Here is an 18,253-nt window from a genome sequence, read left to right on the forward strand (position 1 = left end):
CACACATATCTGGGAATAGTCAGGAAAAGAGCTTGAGTTTTATTGTGATTCGTAACTGATCAAATAAAGATACTCTAAATAAGATGAACATCCTTCAGTCTGTAGATTTTTAAACTCTTAGATAAGATCACAGATATGTATTCAGAAACACTGTTTTATATAAAAATCATCATTTTAGTTTTCTACATTGGATTAGTAAAACAACTTTTATCACTGTTGTTTTACAGTGTTTATTTTCATGACTTCACACCTCCAGGATATGAAGTTGTTAAAATGCATAAAAGTAGGATAATAGAGAAGAAATGAGCGAGTCACTTACAAAAAACCCAAATACATTTTATTTACACAAATTTATTTTCACATTAAAAAAATCAATTTATATTTGCAAAACATTTATAAAATTTAAATTTACACAAAAAATGACCCTGAGAGTCGTCTTTTTTTGCTATCCTGAGTCACATAAAAAAAAAAAAAAAAAAACTTCTGCACCAACAAGAATTTTAAAGTGTAAACTCCTGAGAAGCAGATCATGATGTTAGACTAAACAACCGTGAGCTCAGCCTTAAACACACGAACACAAACAGCATTAACCTAAACAGCAGCTCACATTCTTCAATGTGGCTGGAGGTGCTGGGTCTTCATCCATGAAATCCTCGTTTCCCATTACGGATGAAAAACTGGGTGGAACGATGGATTTTTCTGCCTAACGACAACGCCTTCAACAACCCTCTTTCTGTGAGCAGCTTGTAGTTATCGGTTCGACGGCACTAAACTTCTCCAGTTGGCTGTAGAGCACGAATGCAGGCTTCCAATAGACAGATGAGTTTGAGCGATGGACCCTCACGTCGCCTTCGTCTTATACGCTCGCCTTTTCTGTTCAATCTGAAATCTGGAAGGAAATAAAGAATGCACAGATTGGAACATTGCATATCATTTGATTGTTGTTTTGAATATTCTGACAAAAGACAAACACTGAATGATTATATATATATATATATATATATATATATATATATATATACATATATACACACACACACACACACTAAATACTAGTAAGTTGAAACAAACTATGATGAATAAAAAAGACATGTTAAAAATGTAACAGATAAAAAGCACACAGTCTTGTCTCATACTGTTAATCATTTTAAAATAATTTGAACTCAAAAAAGACCAGATGCATAACAGCAGAAATGCACATTCATGATATTTCTGCAGAATATTAAAGGCTATATTGTTTTTGTTTTATAGTTCATCATTACTGTGAAATAATTATTTCCACAAGTTTGTTTCCATAATCATCTTTAGTCGACACTCCCTTTTTAGTCATTTGCATATAAAGAACATTGTTCTTTACAAGCAAAAATTAAGGGCAATACCTCTCAATTGTTTTGAAAGATCAAAACTTTGTCTTATTTGGAGTTTCTATCAAAATATATTATTTAATAAAAGTAAAAACAAGTTAAAATTTTAACAAAAATCACAAAACTAGCACATAATTACATTATTGCCTGTCTTTCACGTCAGCATGTGATAATCACATTGCAATTCAGTTCTAGATCTGTAAAAACCTGTTTTCTTTTTAGTTTTAAAGATATGTCTTTTAATGTCAGAGCAACAATCTTACAGCATTAAATGTTTATTTGACCCTCCAAGACAAGAATATATCGTGGAATCTACGGTAATAAAACAAAACCTTTTATCATAGAAGACGAGATTAATATTCACACGTGGTCTGAAGAATATGTGAGGTGCTCAAATCTTCAGGTTATTATTTTATTGTTATTTAAATTTAAGTATTTATGTACAATTCAGAATCCAGATGGGTTAGGTTAGGTTTACTTGTCATGTGCAAAATCAACACAAGGTCAACAATGCAATGAAATGCTTGGAACGAGAAGAACTGTCTCGACTCGCCAAAAAAAGAAAACAAGAAATATCAAAGCATGCAGCAAAAATACTAAAAACATACTAAAAAAAATACTACTAACATACAAAAAAAAAAAAAACATATAAAAATACTAATAACATACTAAAAAAACATGTTAAAAAATACTATTAACATACTAACATTTAATTTTTTTTATAAAATACTAAAAACAAGGTGCCAAAGGTGAAAAAGAAAACCATCTAGTGTAATCCAGTTAGCAGTGAGGTTCTTTCAACATCATGGTTCTGTTCTGTTAGCGGTGTGGTCTTGTTAGCAGCTTAGCAGGTCCTGCTAGCAGGTCCAGTTCGCAGCTTGATGGTAATAAGGACCACAGCAGCTGCCCTCACATACCACAGTCCAGAACCGAGTCCGGTGGACAGAGAACATCGTAGGTTTCCCCGCGGAACCGAATGGGTCCATACTGCGTGTGCAGGCAGATGGAGGATCTTATTAGCAGCGTTAGCAGGTCCGGTCAACAGTTGGTGGTAATAAGGACCGCAGCAGCTGCCCTCGCAGACCGCAGTCCAGAACCGGTCCAGCAGACAGAACATCCAAGGTTTCCCCGCAGAACCGAACAGGTCCATAGAGTTCGGTCCGTGCAGGCAGATGGAGGTTTACAGATCAGTATTTACAGGTCAGTATTTACAGATCAGTATTTACAGATCAGTATTTACAGATCAGTAGTTTGACCCACATTAGATCAACTAACAGCTGCATGTTAGGAGTTGTTTGCATCAGACACATAATGTTTCTGATTTGAAAGAAGAGCAACAACAGATAAACTCCATTTTGTAAAAAGGAGCTTCTTCTTTTGACACTGATCACATTCTGCCTAAACACTAGAGAATGAAGGGCGCAGGAGGGCCAACATGAGACTTTGAGATCTGTGTTGATGTTTTAATATTAAACAGAGAACATGAAGTTCTGTTTAAAAATAAAACATCTGTTCTGCTCAATACAGCATTCTGGTCCCGTTCATAAGAATCTGACTTTACAACCACAAACGGGTAATAGCTGATTTCAGCTTGCAGCTGTGTGTGTTTGTGTGTTACTCTAATCGTGATACACGTGACATGAGTCTGGTGCTGCCTTGTAAAACAAAACTACGTAGATGTACCATGAAGATAACGACCCTCGGAGAGTAAAATGACAAATCACAGCTCAGCGGAGCTTCCTTCCAGCTGATCCACTGTTGAGAAGAAATACGCAAATGGCTTCTTTCAATCACTCTGAAGCTGACACCTCACTTCCGCTGGCCCTCAACACAACACCTGCCAAGTGTGAAGGTGTTAATGCTCCATTTTACAAACAGTCTATGATTTACTGCAGTTGGACTCAGAAAAACAGATATTGTTGAGGAAATTAGGCAGTTTTTTTAACTTTATGTGAGTCAAACTCAAGAGAAAAAAATCCTTTAAACAGTTATTAGTTGTGGCTTTTGTTTGTGATGTGTCTGTTGGGACCAGTTTCTGGTCCGGTGGTGAGCGGACTGGACTCCTGTTCCTGCTGAACTGAGCCAGTGGTTCTATAAGACTGATTATCAGCTCAGTAGGCACAGGAATCCCAGCCCAGATTTCTGGGTGCTGACTATGAAGGTATCTCATTCATTCCTTTGTCAGTATATAAACAACAATACAAAAACCATTGCAAACTTAGACAGCACAGTGCACTTTGAAGAAACGCCAGTTCTGGCTGTTTGTTGCTTCAACACCAGACAAAATAGTGATTTAAGGCCGGTATAATAAGCTCACTAGACTATTTTTGCATCTGATCATAAAAATTAAAATATAAACCCATCAAAGTCACGTTTCATCACCATCTGTGACGAGCGTGCATACATCCCACATCACTTCAGAACACAAGTTGCCGACAGGTACTTTGAAATAAAATCCGATGCAGCGGTTCTTTGAATTATGCTCGGCATTAAAGAGACAATCGGACCGACTAAACAAGCATGACGCCAAGATGTGGATTTTGTGGGGTCCAATACGTTTATTTTCAGGAGCTTTATAAAATGCTGCCTTATCCTTTGATGTGCGGAGAACCATTTCCATCTCATTAGAGTGTAATAAATCACCTTTTTAGATCCAGGCTCTGATGGCGATTCCTCTTTTATGGGCTTTTGATGGTCATTACTCTTTTAGCAGGCCCTAAATATAGGTCTAAAAGTGGCAGGCTCCACATGGTCCTCATTTCTAATTCACACATCTGTCCTCGTTTAGTCGTCACTTTGTCGCCGCAAATATAGAACGCGGTAATACCTCCTCTCATGGCATATATTCTATTAAAAAAAGTTTGAAATTCATTCGTCAACCGTCTGTCAGTGTTTTTGTTAAGGGAGCAGACGGGTATAGAGGCGAACGACACGTGAGGTTACGCTGTAAATTAATGTGGGTCTGTTTTTTACACTTTAGGGTCTCTGTCACACAGATTTAGTAGTCGATGTGCAGATATCGACAGTTTGGGCGTTAGCTGATGAGTGCACTTAGCTGGAATGAGTTCTTCCAGATTGAATTGGACATGCAAATGGAGCTTTTTATGTGGCACGTGTAAAACGGACCTATTGATGAACATGTTAGCAGAAGAAACAAAGAAAATACTAAACACACTCATTGCTTTTGTTTGCACAGTTTGTGCCTATAAAAGTTTATCTCGACTAACTTGTGAGTCTTCACCCTGAACAGTCTACAAAGAAACGGAGCACAACCACGACTTCTGACACTAAACAGTAGACTTCTCTTAAATCTGCTGTCAAAAAAGTGCCCAATTGTTTCACTAATGTGAGAATGACATTAACCTGTGGAAAGACCTTGAAATTGTTCTCATGATTTCAGCCTTGTTTGCCTTCACGGTGTGGAAATGTGTGAGAACTCGTCTGCTTTATGGGTCTCTGAATCTCGGCAGCCTCGGGCTGAGATTAGATCAGAAATCAATACATATCAGCCAGGATGCCTGAGCTGCACTTTATACTGCCAGAGCCATTTTAAGTTGAAACCCTCACAGGCTTTAAGTACCTAAAGGACGATTAGGAGAAGTTATTTTATTATATCTGCGTCAATCTTTTTTTTTTTTTTTTTGATAAACTACTTGATCCCAAGTTTCCGGTTAGAATTTTCAGTAAATCAGGTCCTCCTACAGGAGCTATTTATACCAACAGTGCATGCAGGACAAGAACACTCCCATTCAAAAGGTGGGCCCAGGTGCAACAAAGAATAAAAGAGATCTGTTTTTCTGGATGTAAGTCACTTTTTTTGGATGGTTGTTTCCTCTGGTATCGGACGCTGTGCAGCTGGAAGGATTTTTACTGAAACTTTTTTACTTGTGGACATTTGTTATGATGCGTAACCATAACAACAAGGTGTTTTATTTTACAACTGGGAGCAGCTGATTAACATCTCAAAAGCTCAAATAATAATTCAACTACAGCCCCAAGTCTCAAATGAGTTGAAAAGGAGGCTCCGCGGATGCATTCCCATCTCATAAGGAGATCCTGGAACTGGCAAAAACGTGGCTCGTGACAGCAGAAGGACTGGGATCATTCCTCAGCGCCTGCATCTGGCTGTCTGCAGCAACGAGGAGCTCATCAGGCTGCTGGAAGTAGTGGCTATCGCTCTAGGAGGACTTCTGCCTGGCATTCGGGCGGTCCTGCAGCCCGGGGGAACTGAGAGGCCAGCCGAGTCTGGGTGGATGGATTGGATAGCATCTGCAGTCAGTTTCTTCAGATCAACTGTGGAACGGACCTTTACAAGAGCTCCTTCCTGCCTACAGCCATCAGTATCTATAACATCTCTTAATGAAACGAGGATAATGAGTTACAACAACATTTAATTTCCCTTTGGGATTAATAAAATAATATTGAATTGAATTGAGCAGGAAAGAAAAACTACAAGAACGCTTGTTTTGAGGAGATTAGCTGTTATCCACTTCTGGATAATTTATCACTCAAAAAACCTGGACAAAGAAACTGAATCAAATTCTTACATAGAAACCACTCAAAGTTCTTTTAAATAAAAGGTTGACAACCAGCTCATTATCGTCACGTATTAGGCTGCAGTTTAGAACAGTAGAACCCACAAGTTGAACATTTAAACTGAGCCAAGAACACAGTTTACACAGAGAACAGTGTGTCAAAGCCTTTACAACAATAAAATACTAAAAGCCTAGCGTTCTTTGAAGGAATGCATATCGCCCGCTGCCTTTCACACCACAGTTTTAAACCAAGACTGAGAAATGAGTTGCAGCCATTTTTTGTCATATCTTGAAATGTGATGCTGCAAGATGTCACGCTCAAAGTACATGCTGTGAATGACTCGCAGCTAAATTTTATTTCAATAACTCGATTATGCCTCTATGTCGATTAGATGTAGCAGCCATCTTAAATCAAGTTGGCTCGGTTAGAGAGTGTTTACAGATCTCACCAGAGGGAACTGACTGATTATATCATTCTTATCAGAACTCCTTCAGTGCCTCTGGAGTGTCCTTGGACACGCTCACCGCTCTTGTTGTCTCCCCTCCCCTGCGGAATGTCTGCGTCACTATGTGCGGGGTGTTCTTTTCAATTTCAGGCCATCTCTCCTTGGCCAAGGAGTTAGGAATTTTTTTTAACCTCTAAATCCCGTGTCACAATCCACTTTCACTACTTTTTGTCTGTCTAAACAGGTCTCACTTGTAAATGAGTCTTCGAGGCTCACTGTGATTTATCTGTGTAAATAAAGGTTGAATGAATGAATGAAAAAATCATTAGGTTGTTTCAGTAACGCACTCAGAGACACGGGCAAAAACACTTGTTTGCCTTTTGTTTCAGTGGCAGGCAATGCTAACTAATTCAGATTTCAAGTTTTTGCATCAACACAGTTTGGATTAAGGTGCTTCAGAGATGCTGGCAGGCAAACTTCAATTTTAAAACAGAAACAACATTTTAGACGTACTCTGTTCTTATCTAAGCTGGTCCACATGTAGTGTGTTCACACTGGAAACTGTCAAACTACGCAGCATGTCTGTGCCTTCTCAGATAAACAAGCATTTTGTTGCAGGAAGTAAACAAGGTTACGTTCCACATGGAGGGAATTCCTGCTGTCATGCATGTCGTTTTACTATGACCATGCACTAACACACTAAAGAAACCCCTAATTAAAATGTATAATGTTTTTAAATGAGCTTTTCTGGTGAGCAATTTAACTTGGCATGAATAAATATGAGGAATAGATTTTAAAAAAAGTTACTTTTTGTTTCCTTATACATAGACTTCCATAGACTTGGTTACCGTTTTTTACCCTGTTATAATAAACTGTTACTTGCTGCCATGGTGTTCTTTCACAATCTGATTACAAATATATTTATGCCTGGCAATAAATTACACCTTAACAGAAGAGGCAAAGTAGGGGTCATGTTTAAAAACTGAAAATCTCCCTTAAAAAAAAAAAAGTTAATTTGGTGTATAAAAGCAATTCTTTTCACACTGCTTGTGTGTCCATAAAAGCAATAAATCTCTTTCTGCCACTGTGATTTATTTCATATTTATTAGTGCAGCCTTTCAGTTTATGCAACGTGATTGACATTCTTTAAAAAATGTTCTCAACATTAATCTTGAGATCTTTTGTTCGCTGTTGCCAAAATCTTAAAAAGAAGCAGGGCATGAAGCACCTTGCCTAAACGGGTTCTCATAATCCAGTTTATAGCTTGCACACATGCAATCTGAAAATCTTAAATCTAGCTACACCAACCCAACTTACGGTCTTTAGCCAAGACAGTCTTACAGGATTTCCACATATGCAGTGCGAGCATTAGTCAGATTTAATCCTTATAAACAAAATATTGTGGCACAGACAAAGCCAATCATGGGAATGTGGTGTCACTGCATCAAATGAGACGGAGCGCTGCATCTCATAACTAATCGTTCATGTTACAATTTTAAAAAACCTCTAATTAAAGTTCAGCCCAGAGTTGTTTAAAAAAAAAGCATTTAATCTCCTGCTTCCTAAGGCAAATAATGGTTTTACCTTAGTGTGTGTGTGTGTTCAGTTGTCTATTGCTTTAGCAAAATATCTCACGACCATGCAGGTGGACGTTATTGATATAGTAGTCCCTCGTTTATCGTGGGTACCATATATATATATATATAGGCATTTTAAACCCTTCCCACACTCTTGTAATATTCTACACAATGTTTCTAAATGCTCTAAAAGAGCACAGAATGTCGTGATTTCAGCTCCCTGCCATGGCTGCTCTCGGCCACGCCCACTTCTCCGTGACAGAGCAGAAATCAGCTGATCAGCTGCAAGACGGGGCACCGGAGCTGTGGGCTGCACACAGGCTTTATAATTTATTTTAAAATAAAAATTTAATGCCGATCGTGCGGCTCATCCATCAATCAGCCAATTGTGTGTCATGTCCAATCTTATTTTGAAAAACTACGGCAGAGCGAGTACAAGAAAAACAAACCGTGAAGTAGTGAGGGATTACTGTACACTTAATATCTCAGGATTTTATCTACACTTGATCATTTTTGGAGTCAGCTCCATTCAAGATGTTTGCCACAGCTAAGAGACTTTAGCCAAATCAAAAATGATTATATCCTGATGCATGCTCAATAATCCAGGTAGAAAAATCTAAAAAAGTTAAGTCTGGTCCTCTGGACGTTCAAAAAAAATTTGTAGAAACGTTTTGTGACGAAACATTTTTACAACATTTTTTTTGAACATCCAGAGGACCTGACTTAGCAGTTATGATAATTTTTCTAAAAAAAAAGTTAATTTTACAAATAATATAAAATTTGATGCGGTAGTAGCCAAGAGTCATTCCCAACACAAATGGAGTGTGACTTCTTACTATTTCAAATGAAACTGAGCATAATGTAAGATTTGACCCAAATGACTCATTTCCCATCATACAAAGATCTTAGTCTCCAACTCTGGCATAAAAAAGCAGCGGGTGATATGCATTCCTTCAAGGACTAGTAGACCTGTACATAATTTGTGATTTGATTCCATAACGACAAATTCAGGTTAGATATACATATTCAGACAGGATATTGTGCATTAAGGGCTGATACCAGTACTGCTACTGTATATAATGAAGACTTAACTTTTGGGACATTGCTGTGAAGAACAGCGATAATCTGGATGAAAAATATGTCAGCACAAATAACCAGAGTGGGGGTCTGTACAGTACAGCGTGTTTCAGTGTCTGCCCTGAGGTACTCAGCTCAAACCTGCCCAAGAACTAGAGAGTGAGCAAACGGCATCAGTTTTTATATTTGAACAAAAAAAGGAGCCGAAGCAAAGGTGTGGCTAGCTAGGCAAATAAATGGAAGAAAAAGTAATAGCTGTCAAATCAGGAGAGCATCTCAGTGTTTAGATATGCTGAAGAGGCCGATGTGTTTAATACCAAATTGGGAAAAAAAAGACTCGCTGAGATAAAAGAAAAATATCCTGAAGAATCTGCAAAGAAACAAAAAGATAAAGGTGTTCTGTCAATTAGATAATTGAGGTGAGGAAAAACAGCCCAGCTTTCCACAGAAACTTCTCGGCACAGATCTTCACTCTCTCCCCATTGTCTGCTCGTCGAGGTCGTGCTCTCCTCAGGTGCAGAACTTAGCCACTGTGAACAAAGAGGAAATCAATCACTGTTCACCAATCAGCTAAGCTCTGCGTCTGGCTGGAGAGAGGAAACAAAACGCTGCGGAGGAGATTGACGTGTCTCACGAAAGCTCCCTCATCATCCTTGTTTCTTCGCACTCCTCAAACACTATTATACGAGCCCGTAGGTAATCACGTCTTCTTCAGGCTGAACTTTCTGTGGGTAAGAGGGTGCGCTTGTATATGGAAGGAGATCTGGTTACCATGGCAGCCGGCAGGGTCGGGGATGTGTGGTAATCCCTGGCAATGTGATTTTTATCATAAGTCACAAATCAGCACGCCAGGAACCCTCACAGGCCAGACATGAAAGAACAAGATGTCAGATTGTTTTCCTCAAACTGTACCCACATGGTTGACTCCAGCGTCAGTATGCTGCTAACAGCAACACCCTGAAACTAAAAACTTTCTCTCTCCCCTCCACCCGTGTTTTCCCCTCCCTCATGTCTACCATCAGAACTCAGCCGTGAAAGACCAGGACTGCGGATCTTTTGCTGCCCCGCTCTCACACACTATTTCTTCGGTTACCCTTCTCGTCTCCTATTCGCCACGCTCGGCTAACCCGGCGATATGCCCCTCATTAAGCGGATCAAGAGGGATTCCAAAGGCATGTACTGGGGGGGAAAAATTACAAGAGGGTGAACAGGAAAGGGGGGTAAAAAGACCACCCTACACTTCTAAATGATGGTGCTTTTAGGATGCCCTGACAGACATGTTTTCAGCTGAATCCCATTCAGCAGAATAGGCGCAGTCTGCTGTAGTGTGTCTTTGTGGGAAAAGTAAGAGGAGGCCTGCTCGACTTTAAAAAGGACAATTGGGCGATACAATGTGAACATAAATCTACCTCCCTGCAGGGCAATACAAAAAGCCAGCGAGGAGTTCTCCTCATCCATCATTTTAATTGGAGTAAGACCTCTGATCTCAGATGACCTGCGTGATCCACTGATGTTTACAGGCGCTTGTTTGCGTCGGTCCAAAGGGAAGCTGCAGTCAAAGTTGGGATATTCATCTTTGAATGCTTCTGTCCCCTACGAGGCGACAGGGAGAAAAGGAGGAGTGACAGACGATGGTGAAGAGGAGCAGGGACAGACAGGCACTGTGGATGTGTGTCGGGGAGATTTATCGGGACTAAGCCAGATGCCAAACACTTGTTGAGAAAGCCTTTCACATCCTGTGCAAATGCACAAAACTGTTTGTGTGTGTATGTGTGAGAGAAGATAAAAGCCTGTCTCGTGGCAGCTTGACTGAAGCCTGAAACAGGATTTAAAGCTCTGAGTCACTCAGGTCAACGTGGACGGGATTTTAGCAGCAGCTCATGACACAGTCTGTGTCAACCAAGGTTACAAACACCTTCTTCACCAAACTGAGCGTCAGTTTTAAGGTATTTAACAATTAAAAGCTTCAATTGTAGCAGGCCACCAAATTAACCATACCTTTATAATAAACCACAGTAGGATTTAAACAAATATTTAATTGATCAAGCTGTAGATCTATATAACACATTCTTTAATTTGTTTGCTGAATTTGTGCTCATTGGACCAGTGCACTGTTAAAACACTGAGTCCTGAATCTTGTGGCACAGCGATGGAATAAAACATGCAAGTTACCATAACTGCTGGTCTATAGAGTGCACCGGAATATAAGCCGCGTACATTAAATTTAAAATAAATCACAATTTTGTACATAAATAAGCTGCGCTTGTGTATAAGCTGCAGGTGTCCATACTGTAATGTCAGAAACTGCACACAGATCCTGAGAGTGATGTACAGCTCTTGTTATAGAACAAGAATCAACCACCAGAGTTTAGTTTTCAACACCCACACAGACAGCGTGATCCCACAGGTCTTCATGACAACACCCTCTCCGACTCATGGTTAATCTACTGAATGAATAAAAACTTGTCTAAGAAGAACAGACTACAAATAATCACTAAATAGAACAATGCTAAACACCTATGGTAACTGAAATAGTTAAAAAATGAACATACCAGTAAATTTTACCCACAATTCCTACCTGAGGCCATGTGACCAGCAGTCAACCACAGCAGAATACGTACCGGCAACATACATGGTTTACTGACATTGTAAATGTTAAATTACTGTCATTGATTTTTATTGTTAAGCACTTTTGGTAACCGCTGTTGTTTTTAAATGTGCTTTATAAATAAATTTGACTTGAGTCCTGCTCTGCAGAACACATATGACAGGAGTCAGTAAAAATAAAAATGTTTAAAAATCCATAAATTAGCTGCTGCTTTGTTAAAGCTAAGGGGTTTAAAGTCCGTGAAAAAAGTAGCGGCGTATACACGGGCAAATACGGTAAATGTGTGGCTTAATGAAGGAAAGTGTGCTCTGACTTTTGGTAGAAGTACACTGTAAAACATAAACAATATCTGAAGGAAACAACGGCACCAAAAAATGGCGATCAATAGAATTTTGGTAAAACGTGAGAACATTTTTAGAGCTCTGCTCATAATGAGCCACTGGCAGCAGTTTCAACTGTTCTTATACAGTTTATACGTCAAACTGTAGGCGTTCTTTCTTAGTTTATATTGTTACAAAGTTGATCTAGGAATTTTGAGAAGTAAATTTTGATTGGCACCCTTCAATGTTTCTTCAGAAATTTTCTAGTGCCATCACTGCTGTGAGCAAACAAATATCTGTATTTCATTTTCTTTCTGTGAGTTCGACTGTAAAACTGAACTTTAGCAAACGTGTTGGTTGAATTGTTACAAACACAACAGCTCTTGGTGTTGAATGAGATCTGTTTCTTTAAAACAGGCTTCAGTGGAGGAAGCATCCCTCGTTTTTTTAAATTTTTTTTATGTTCTAACTCTCCTGCTGATGCACATTTTTCAGGTTGTAAAATAATTTTTTTAATCAAACATATCGAACGGCAACACAAAATCTCCAAAATTAAACTCATAAGCTTGGATTTAATAATTTTCCTTCCTACTCATAGTTTGCTAGTTATTTTGAGTAATACAGATCAAGATCTGTCTATTTGCTGTTCGTTCAATAGGTAATATTCTGTATTAGACTACTTTGTAAAAAGATCAGCAGCTTCAAGTTGAGCTGTCTTTACTGCGGTCAATCTTTGTCTCGTCTCCTATTTCTCTTTCTTTTCCGAACCACAAACTTCATTCTTTCCCTCTTTTAGTGTCAGACTGAAAACGCAACTTACTGACTGTTGCTGCATAAACACGCAGGAGGGATTCCCATGTGGACTGTGTATAAATCCCTCAGCATCAAATGGAGACTGTCTTGAGCCTGAGCCTCACTGGCCTGTTCTCTCCTTCTGTCTTCTTGCTCTCATTTGCTTGAGGAATAAATTCCCAGATTCCTAGTCTGACAAATGAATCCTGACGGTGCTGCTGTGGAACCACAAAAAAAGCACCCCCTTTGGACTCTACGAGCACATTCACAAACACACCCTGTACAGTAGGCTCAGACAAGAATGTGCAGCAAAGGTAGACTGTCCACTGGTGCAGATGAGATCAAGTTATCACAAAGCGTTCTTTTACAAGGCTTTTTCATTATCCTTGCATTTCAGATAAGTCACAAATATATTTCTAACACTGCAGAGAAACCATTTTCAGGCTGCAAACAGCTGGAGGAAAATAAAAGCTCAAACTTTTAATTGATTTTATTACAGTTTCTAATCATTCTGTCATTTAAAATGACAACAAACAAGCAGAAAGTACAAAAATGTAGTTTAAATACAAGAAAAAGTTTCATGTGCAACACACTAAACAACAAAAAGGAGCTTTTACCTCGAATGTCACAGGATCATCTCCTCTACCACCCTGCGTGCTGATTGGTCCATTTCCTCCTGGACCAATGAGAGGCAGCGACGAGCCAGAGCCTGCTGCTCAGGGTCCTCCTGAACCATCAACTCCCCGTAAAGATACACCCCCATAGCCTGTAACACACACACATCCACAATCCACACTAATTCTACTGTGTTCTTTTTAAATTCATGTCTGAAGCTTCTGTTGTGGAACCAGGGACACATGTTTTATTGACCTGATCATGAAGCAGAAAATGTTCAACATCTCCGTAAGCCTGAGAGTAGGCGTGTTTTATCACCAGCTCACACCAGCGATGTCGAACCTGGAAACAAAACACAGGAAATGTGAGTATGAATGAGACATGTTTTTCAAGATTTACCACAAAACGTGCACATATACGCCTTTCATACGATCATTTTGTGTTCCTTTCAACGCTGACAGAGCTGACCACGTAAAGTCTTTGCCTACCCTAATTTATGTTTGATGATAAACTTCAGAGAAAAAATTGTCACCTAAATTTTACACAATTTTTAGAAGGAAAAATGATTAAAAATCAGAATATCTTCCATTAAGATCTACAGAATCATCTAGAATCAGAGCCTGACATCACAGTCATCTAAAATTTATGTTAAAAATATCAATTTATTTCTTGGACTGTAGGATCTTTATGTGTGTGTGTGTGTGTGTCCTTGTTTATGCTACTTTGTGAGGCCCATTTTTCCAACTTATACTACATTGTGGGGACCAACTGCTCCTTATGGGGCCCAAAGCCCGGGCCCCATAAGAAGAAGTCCCGTTGGTGGGTTAGGGGCTAGGTTTAGGACTAAGGTGTGAATTGAGGATGTGTTAGGTTTAGGGTTAGGTATGTATTGGTAATGGTTAGGTTATGGATAAAGGTCATGGTTAGGCTATAGAAATGAATGAAAAATGAATGGAAGTCAATGCAAAGGCCCCACAAAGATAGCAAAACAAACCTGTGTGTGTGTGTGTGTGTGTGTGTGTATGTGTAAGCTAATGCCTGGCCTTTCTCCTGGAGGATCAATAGAAGCTCTGTTGCCGCGGTTACAGGAGAGATCAGAGACTGGCTCTGTCCCCGCCTCAACCATCGTGCTTCATCATATGATATGAGTGCACACATGAACATATGTGTGTGTGTGTCCATTTATAGATACACTCTTGTGAAGGAGGCAGACAGAGGATGGTAAAAAAAAAAAAACAACAGAAAAATTCGGATAAAAAAATATTTTCAAACACCATCACTTCTTTAAAGCTCGGCCGTTTCCCTCTACTTATTTTTTCCTCTGGGTCTTTCAGTCTTTTGCACAACTTTATCCACACAGTTACGGAAATAAACAAACCCTTTGGAGAGTTCAGTGACGGAGAGTAGGACTTTTAGTGACTGACTCAACAGCTAAGCTGCTGAAATCAAATCGGTCACGAAAACTAATCCACAAAAATGTCTTGCAAGTCAGAGGAGCCAAATTGATGTACAGTATATGGGAGCTTTTTTAAATCTTAAAAGCAATACTTTAAAACTTTATACTTCTGTGGAACGTTATGAGCAAATAATATCTTACCTGTTGCAGAGAATTCTATAACGAGCCGCACTTTAGTTTAAATCTAACCAGACAGACGAGCTCAGCGAGTCAGAGTGGATTTGTTTACACCTTAAAGCACCACTTTCAAAAGTCTTAGTAGTTCCTGTAAACGTTATCAACTGCCATCAACTTGACAATATATATGTTACACTGGCAAATTTATTGTGATACTCCTGTTGGAAGTGGTACAGCTAGTTGTTCTTGCTACTTTCTGCATTCGTCAAAAAAAAAAAAAAAAAACTGTTGGGTAAAAAGTTTATAAAATGCCATTTTTACAAACCCCTATAATAACTTTTAGGATTTTTACTTATTCCCCCTTGGTCTTGGCACTGCATGGTTTAGCTGTTAGCTCATAAAAGTGGTACAAATTAAAGTTTTTCTCCAAATTGAGGCTGTTCAAACGAGTAAATAGTATTTATTTTAAATTTAAATCTTAAAATGTTGTTTTACTGTCCATCTGTTACATAGCTGCAGAAATGCAGATCAAGACACTTTATGTTTATCCTCCAAATTGATTTAGCAACTCTAATGCTAAAAAAACATTTAATTATTCTTATACTGGGTTTCACATTTACCGTAATTTTTGCAGTATAAGTTGCAGTTTTGTACATAAATTAGCATGCCTGCGACTTATACAGCAACGTGATGCATTTGTTTTTTCCCCTCATATTTATAACCCAATGCTTGGTTGAGATCTGAAGATTTCATTCATTCTGACATGAAAAATATTGAACACTACCATTTCCAGCCACTAAAGGGACCTCGACTAATATGGCAAGCCAAGTGTCTCATTAATAGGTAAAAGTGGATATTAATGAGACACTTGGTTTATCATACAAAGCCACCTACGTCTCGCTCCGGAACTCCTGGAGCAAACGTCAAATCAGCTGCATTTCACCGCGCCGCCCAGGCGAAATGCAGCTGATTTGACCATTAAAGTGCATTTATTAAGGAAAAGTTCGACTGAGACACACCTTTACTATAATTTCAAGCAAACAAATGATTGTTTTGAAGTGTTAATCTTGTTAAATTCTTGTTAAAGTCCTCCCGCGCACGCTCCCGTGGCCGTCGTTTGGCAGCCATTTGATTTTTGGCACAACACCGGCCCCCATTTCCAGGTGGTCAGCGGCTACACATAACAAACGCGACACGTCAGCGGTGATGCATAATAGATTCGACATATATGGCGAAGCGAGGTATATGTTTTTTTTCCACTTTATTAGACATATTTAGACTGATGCGATTTATACGGCAGTGCGGCGTGTACAGCAGCAAGTACGGTAATTGTCAGTGTGTATCTGCAGAAATATACAGAAAGCTGATTTTTAAAAATTTTTTATAAAGTAGTTGAGGTGCTACGTTCTCTACCTCCTGCTCTCATAGCAACAACGATATGTGTTTATGTGTTTGTGTGCACAAGTGTGTGCCGTATGTTTACCCTTTAGTGTCAGTCCTGCCCTTCTGGCCTGTGTAGCCCCAGCAGCTGCTCCCTGCACTGGGTTACATTCCTGGGGAGAGCCCTGGGGCAGAGCAGCTGCTTGGTGCACCTCTTCTTCTCTTTTTTTTCCACTGTGCTCCCTCTGTGGGCCCCTCTTCCTGACAGCACATGCAATTACGCAGTGACATTCCTTCATTTATTACTGCACCACCGCCCTGCCTACACTCTCCTCTACCACCAGTTTTAACACACACATCAACTCTACAAGTGAACATGAACCATCTCCGACTATTTGAATCCTACTAATAAAACGTGTGTGAAATCAAGATAAAAATGCAGAGATGAAGTTTCACAGGCTGGATCCCAGAGATTAACGAAGGATTCCTTAGGAGGTTGGGCTTTGTGTGAAAGCAAAAACAAATCTTTATTGGTGAGCAGGTGCTATGAGGCGTATTTTTAACTTTTAAACAGGCTTTGTTTGGTCTCTTGTTTACTGTGCAGCAACATACATCAGTAGGAAAAAGGGGACTTTACACCAACATTGACAGGTTACGATCACACTGCAGGTCTTAATGCTCAATTCCAAAATTTAACTCGGATTTAAATTTTTTTTGGGTGGTCAGTCACATTATGAATAAAATGTGACCTCCATCAGACTCCAGTGTGAACCGTTTAGTTCTGAGGCGACCCACATGTGTGACGTCACCCGCAGCACGCTGTGTTTAAGGAGGTAAATAAAGACGCTACACATTGTAGCATGTGTTATTCTGAAGTTGTGCAATCAGAACTGATTAAATTATTATCTGACATGCTTATCGGGTCCAGTTTTTACATTTAAGTTTGTCTCTCTGGTGCAGCGTTGTTATTTTTGAAACGAGAGTGACGTACTGAAAAAAGAAACATACTCAAGCATCGATCCCACCCCGATAGTATCGATACGGTCCGACACTGTGGATCATCTCATCCAGGACGTTGGAAATTAAAGCAAACAAAGATGAAGCAACTGGAATTTGTTCTGGAGATGAAGATGTGTGGAATTTTGAGCTTTAAACTGCATGACATTGGCATCTTTATTATTAATATGTGGATCGATCCGCTCACCCCTACCTCACTGACGTAAAAGTCGGATGAAATGCGACATGACTGTTCAGACTGCTGTTGCTTTGTAAACCATCTATGAAAAAGTCCTGGGTCAGATTAAAAAAAAAAAAAATCTGATTTGGGTCACATTTGCAGTGTAAACATAGTTTTATTACTCCAATCATTTAAGGCTTCCTTTATAAACTCATTTACATGTGCGCTCTACAACACAACCAAATTGCGCCAATTAATAATGTAGCCTAATATAACAAAACATTAACTGATTTAGTCATGAAGATGAAAACTGTAAACACTGGCATGACTTCTGTGAGATGGAGTCTTTCTGGCTCTGGCTTCTTCTGTCACATCCCATAGATATTTTTATCAGGCTGGAATATGAGGAGTTTGGAGACCAAAGCAAACTTCTGTCATGCTTCTTGAGTTATTGAAAATAATTTTATGTCCCGTCGAGGAGCTGTACAGTACAGAACATTGCACTGATTCATGTTATTTACATTGCCTGCAACTGTATAAAAATTAAAGCTTATTGGTTTATACAGCAGCTGTAACAGTGTTTCTTTCCACTTTACTCACTGGTTCCCATTAGACCTGAATGTGATTTTATTTTCTTATTGGGTGTGTGTGTGTGGGTGATTTTGGCTATCTTAATGGACCAACTTTGTCTCCAGTTAAATATAAGTCCCTTACATAAGTACCGGTACACTCCAGTGAACAACCCCCCCCCCCCCTCCCAACACACACACACACGTGCACAGGTAGAAT

At 39.3% G+C, this 18,253-nt stretch overlaps 1 protein-coding gene across 1 annotated transcript in view; it reads right to left on the reverse strand.

The window, feature by feature from the left end:
- Window positions 1-859: 859 nt before the first annotated feature.
- LOC119413046 (aminopeptidase O (putative)) overlaps window positions 860-18,253 on the reverse strand; it is a 96,672-nt gene continuing 79,278 nt past the window's right edge. The window contains 3 exon segments of the mRNA XM_037680058.1: window positions 860-889; window positions 13,337-13,485; window positions 13,590-13,676. Of these exon segments, the coding sequence (XP_037535986.1) occupies window positions 13,345-13,485; window positions 13,590-13,676 (228 nt within the window). The 3' untranslated portion in view covers window positions 860-889; window positions 13,337-13,344.

Source organism: Nematolebias whitei, chromosome 8, assembly GCF_014905685.2.
Source record: "Nematolebias whitei isolate Nwh7 chromosome 8, NemWhi1, whole genome shotgun sequence".
NCBI classification, from domain to species: domain Eukaryota; kingdom Metazoa; phylum Chordata; class Actinopteri; order Cyprinodontiformes; family Rivulidae; genus Nematolebias; species Nematolebias whitei.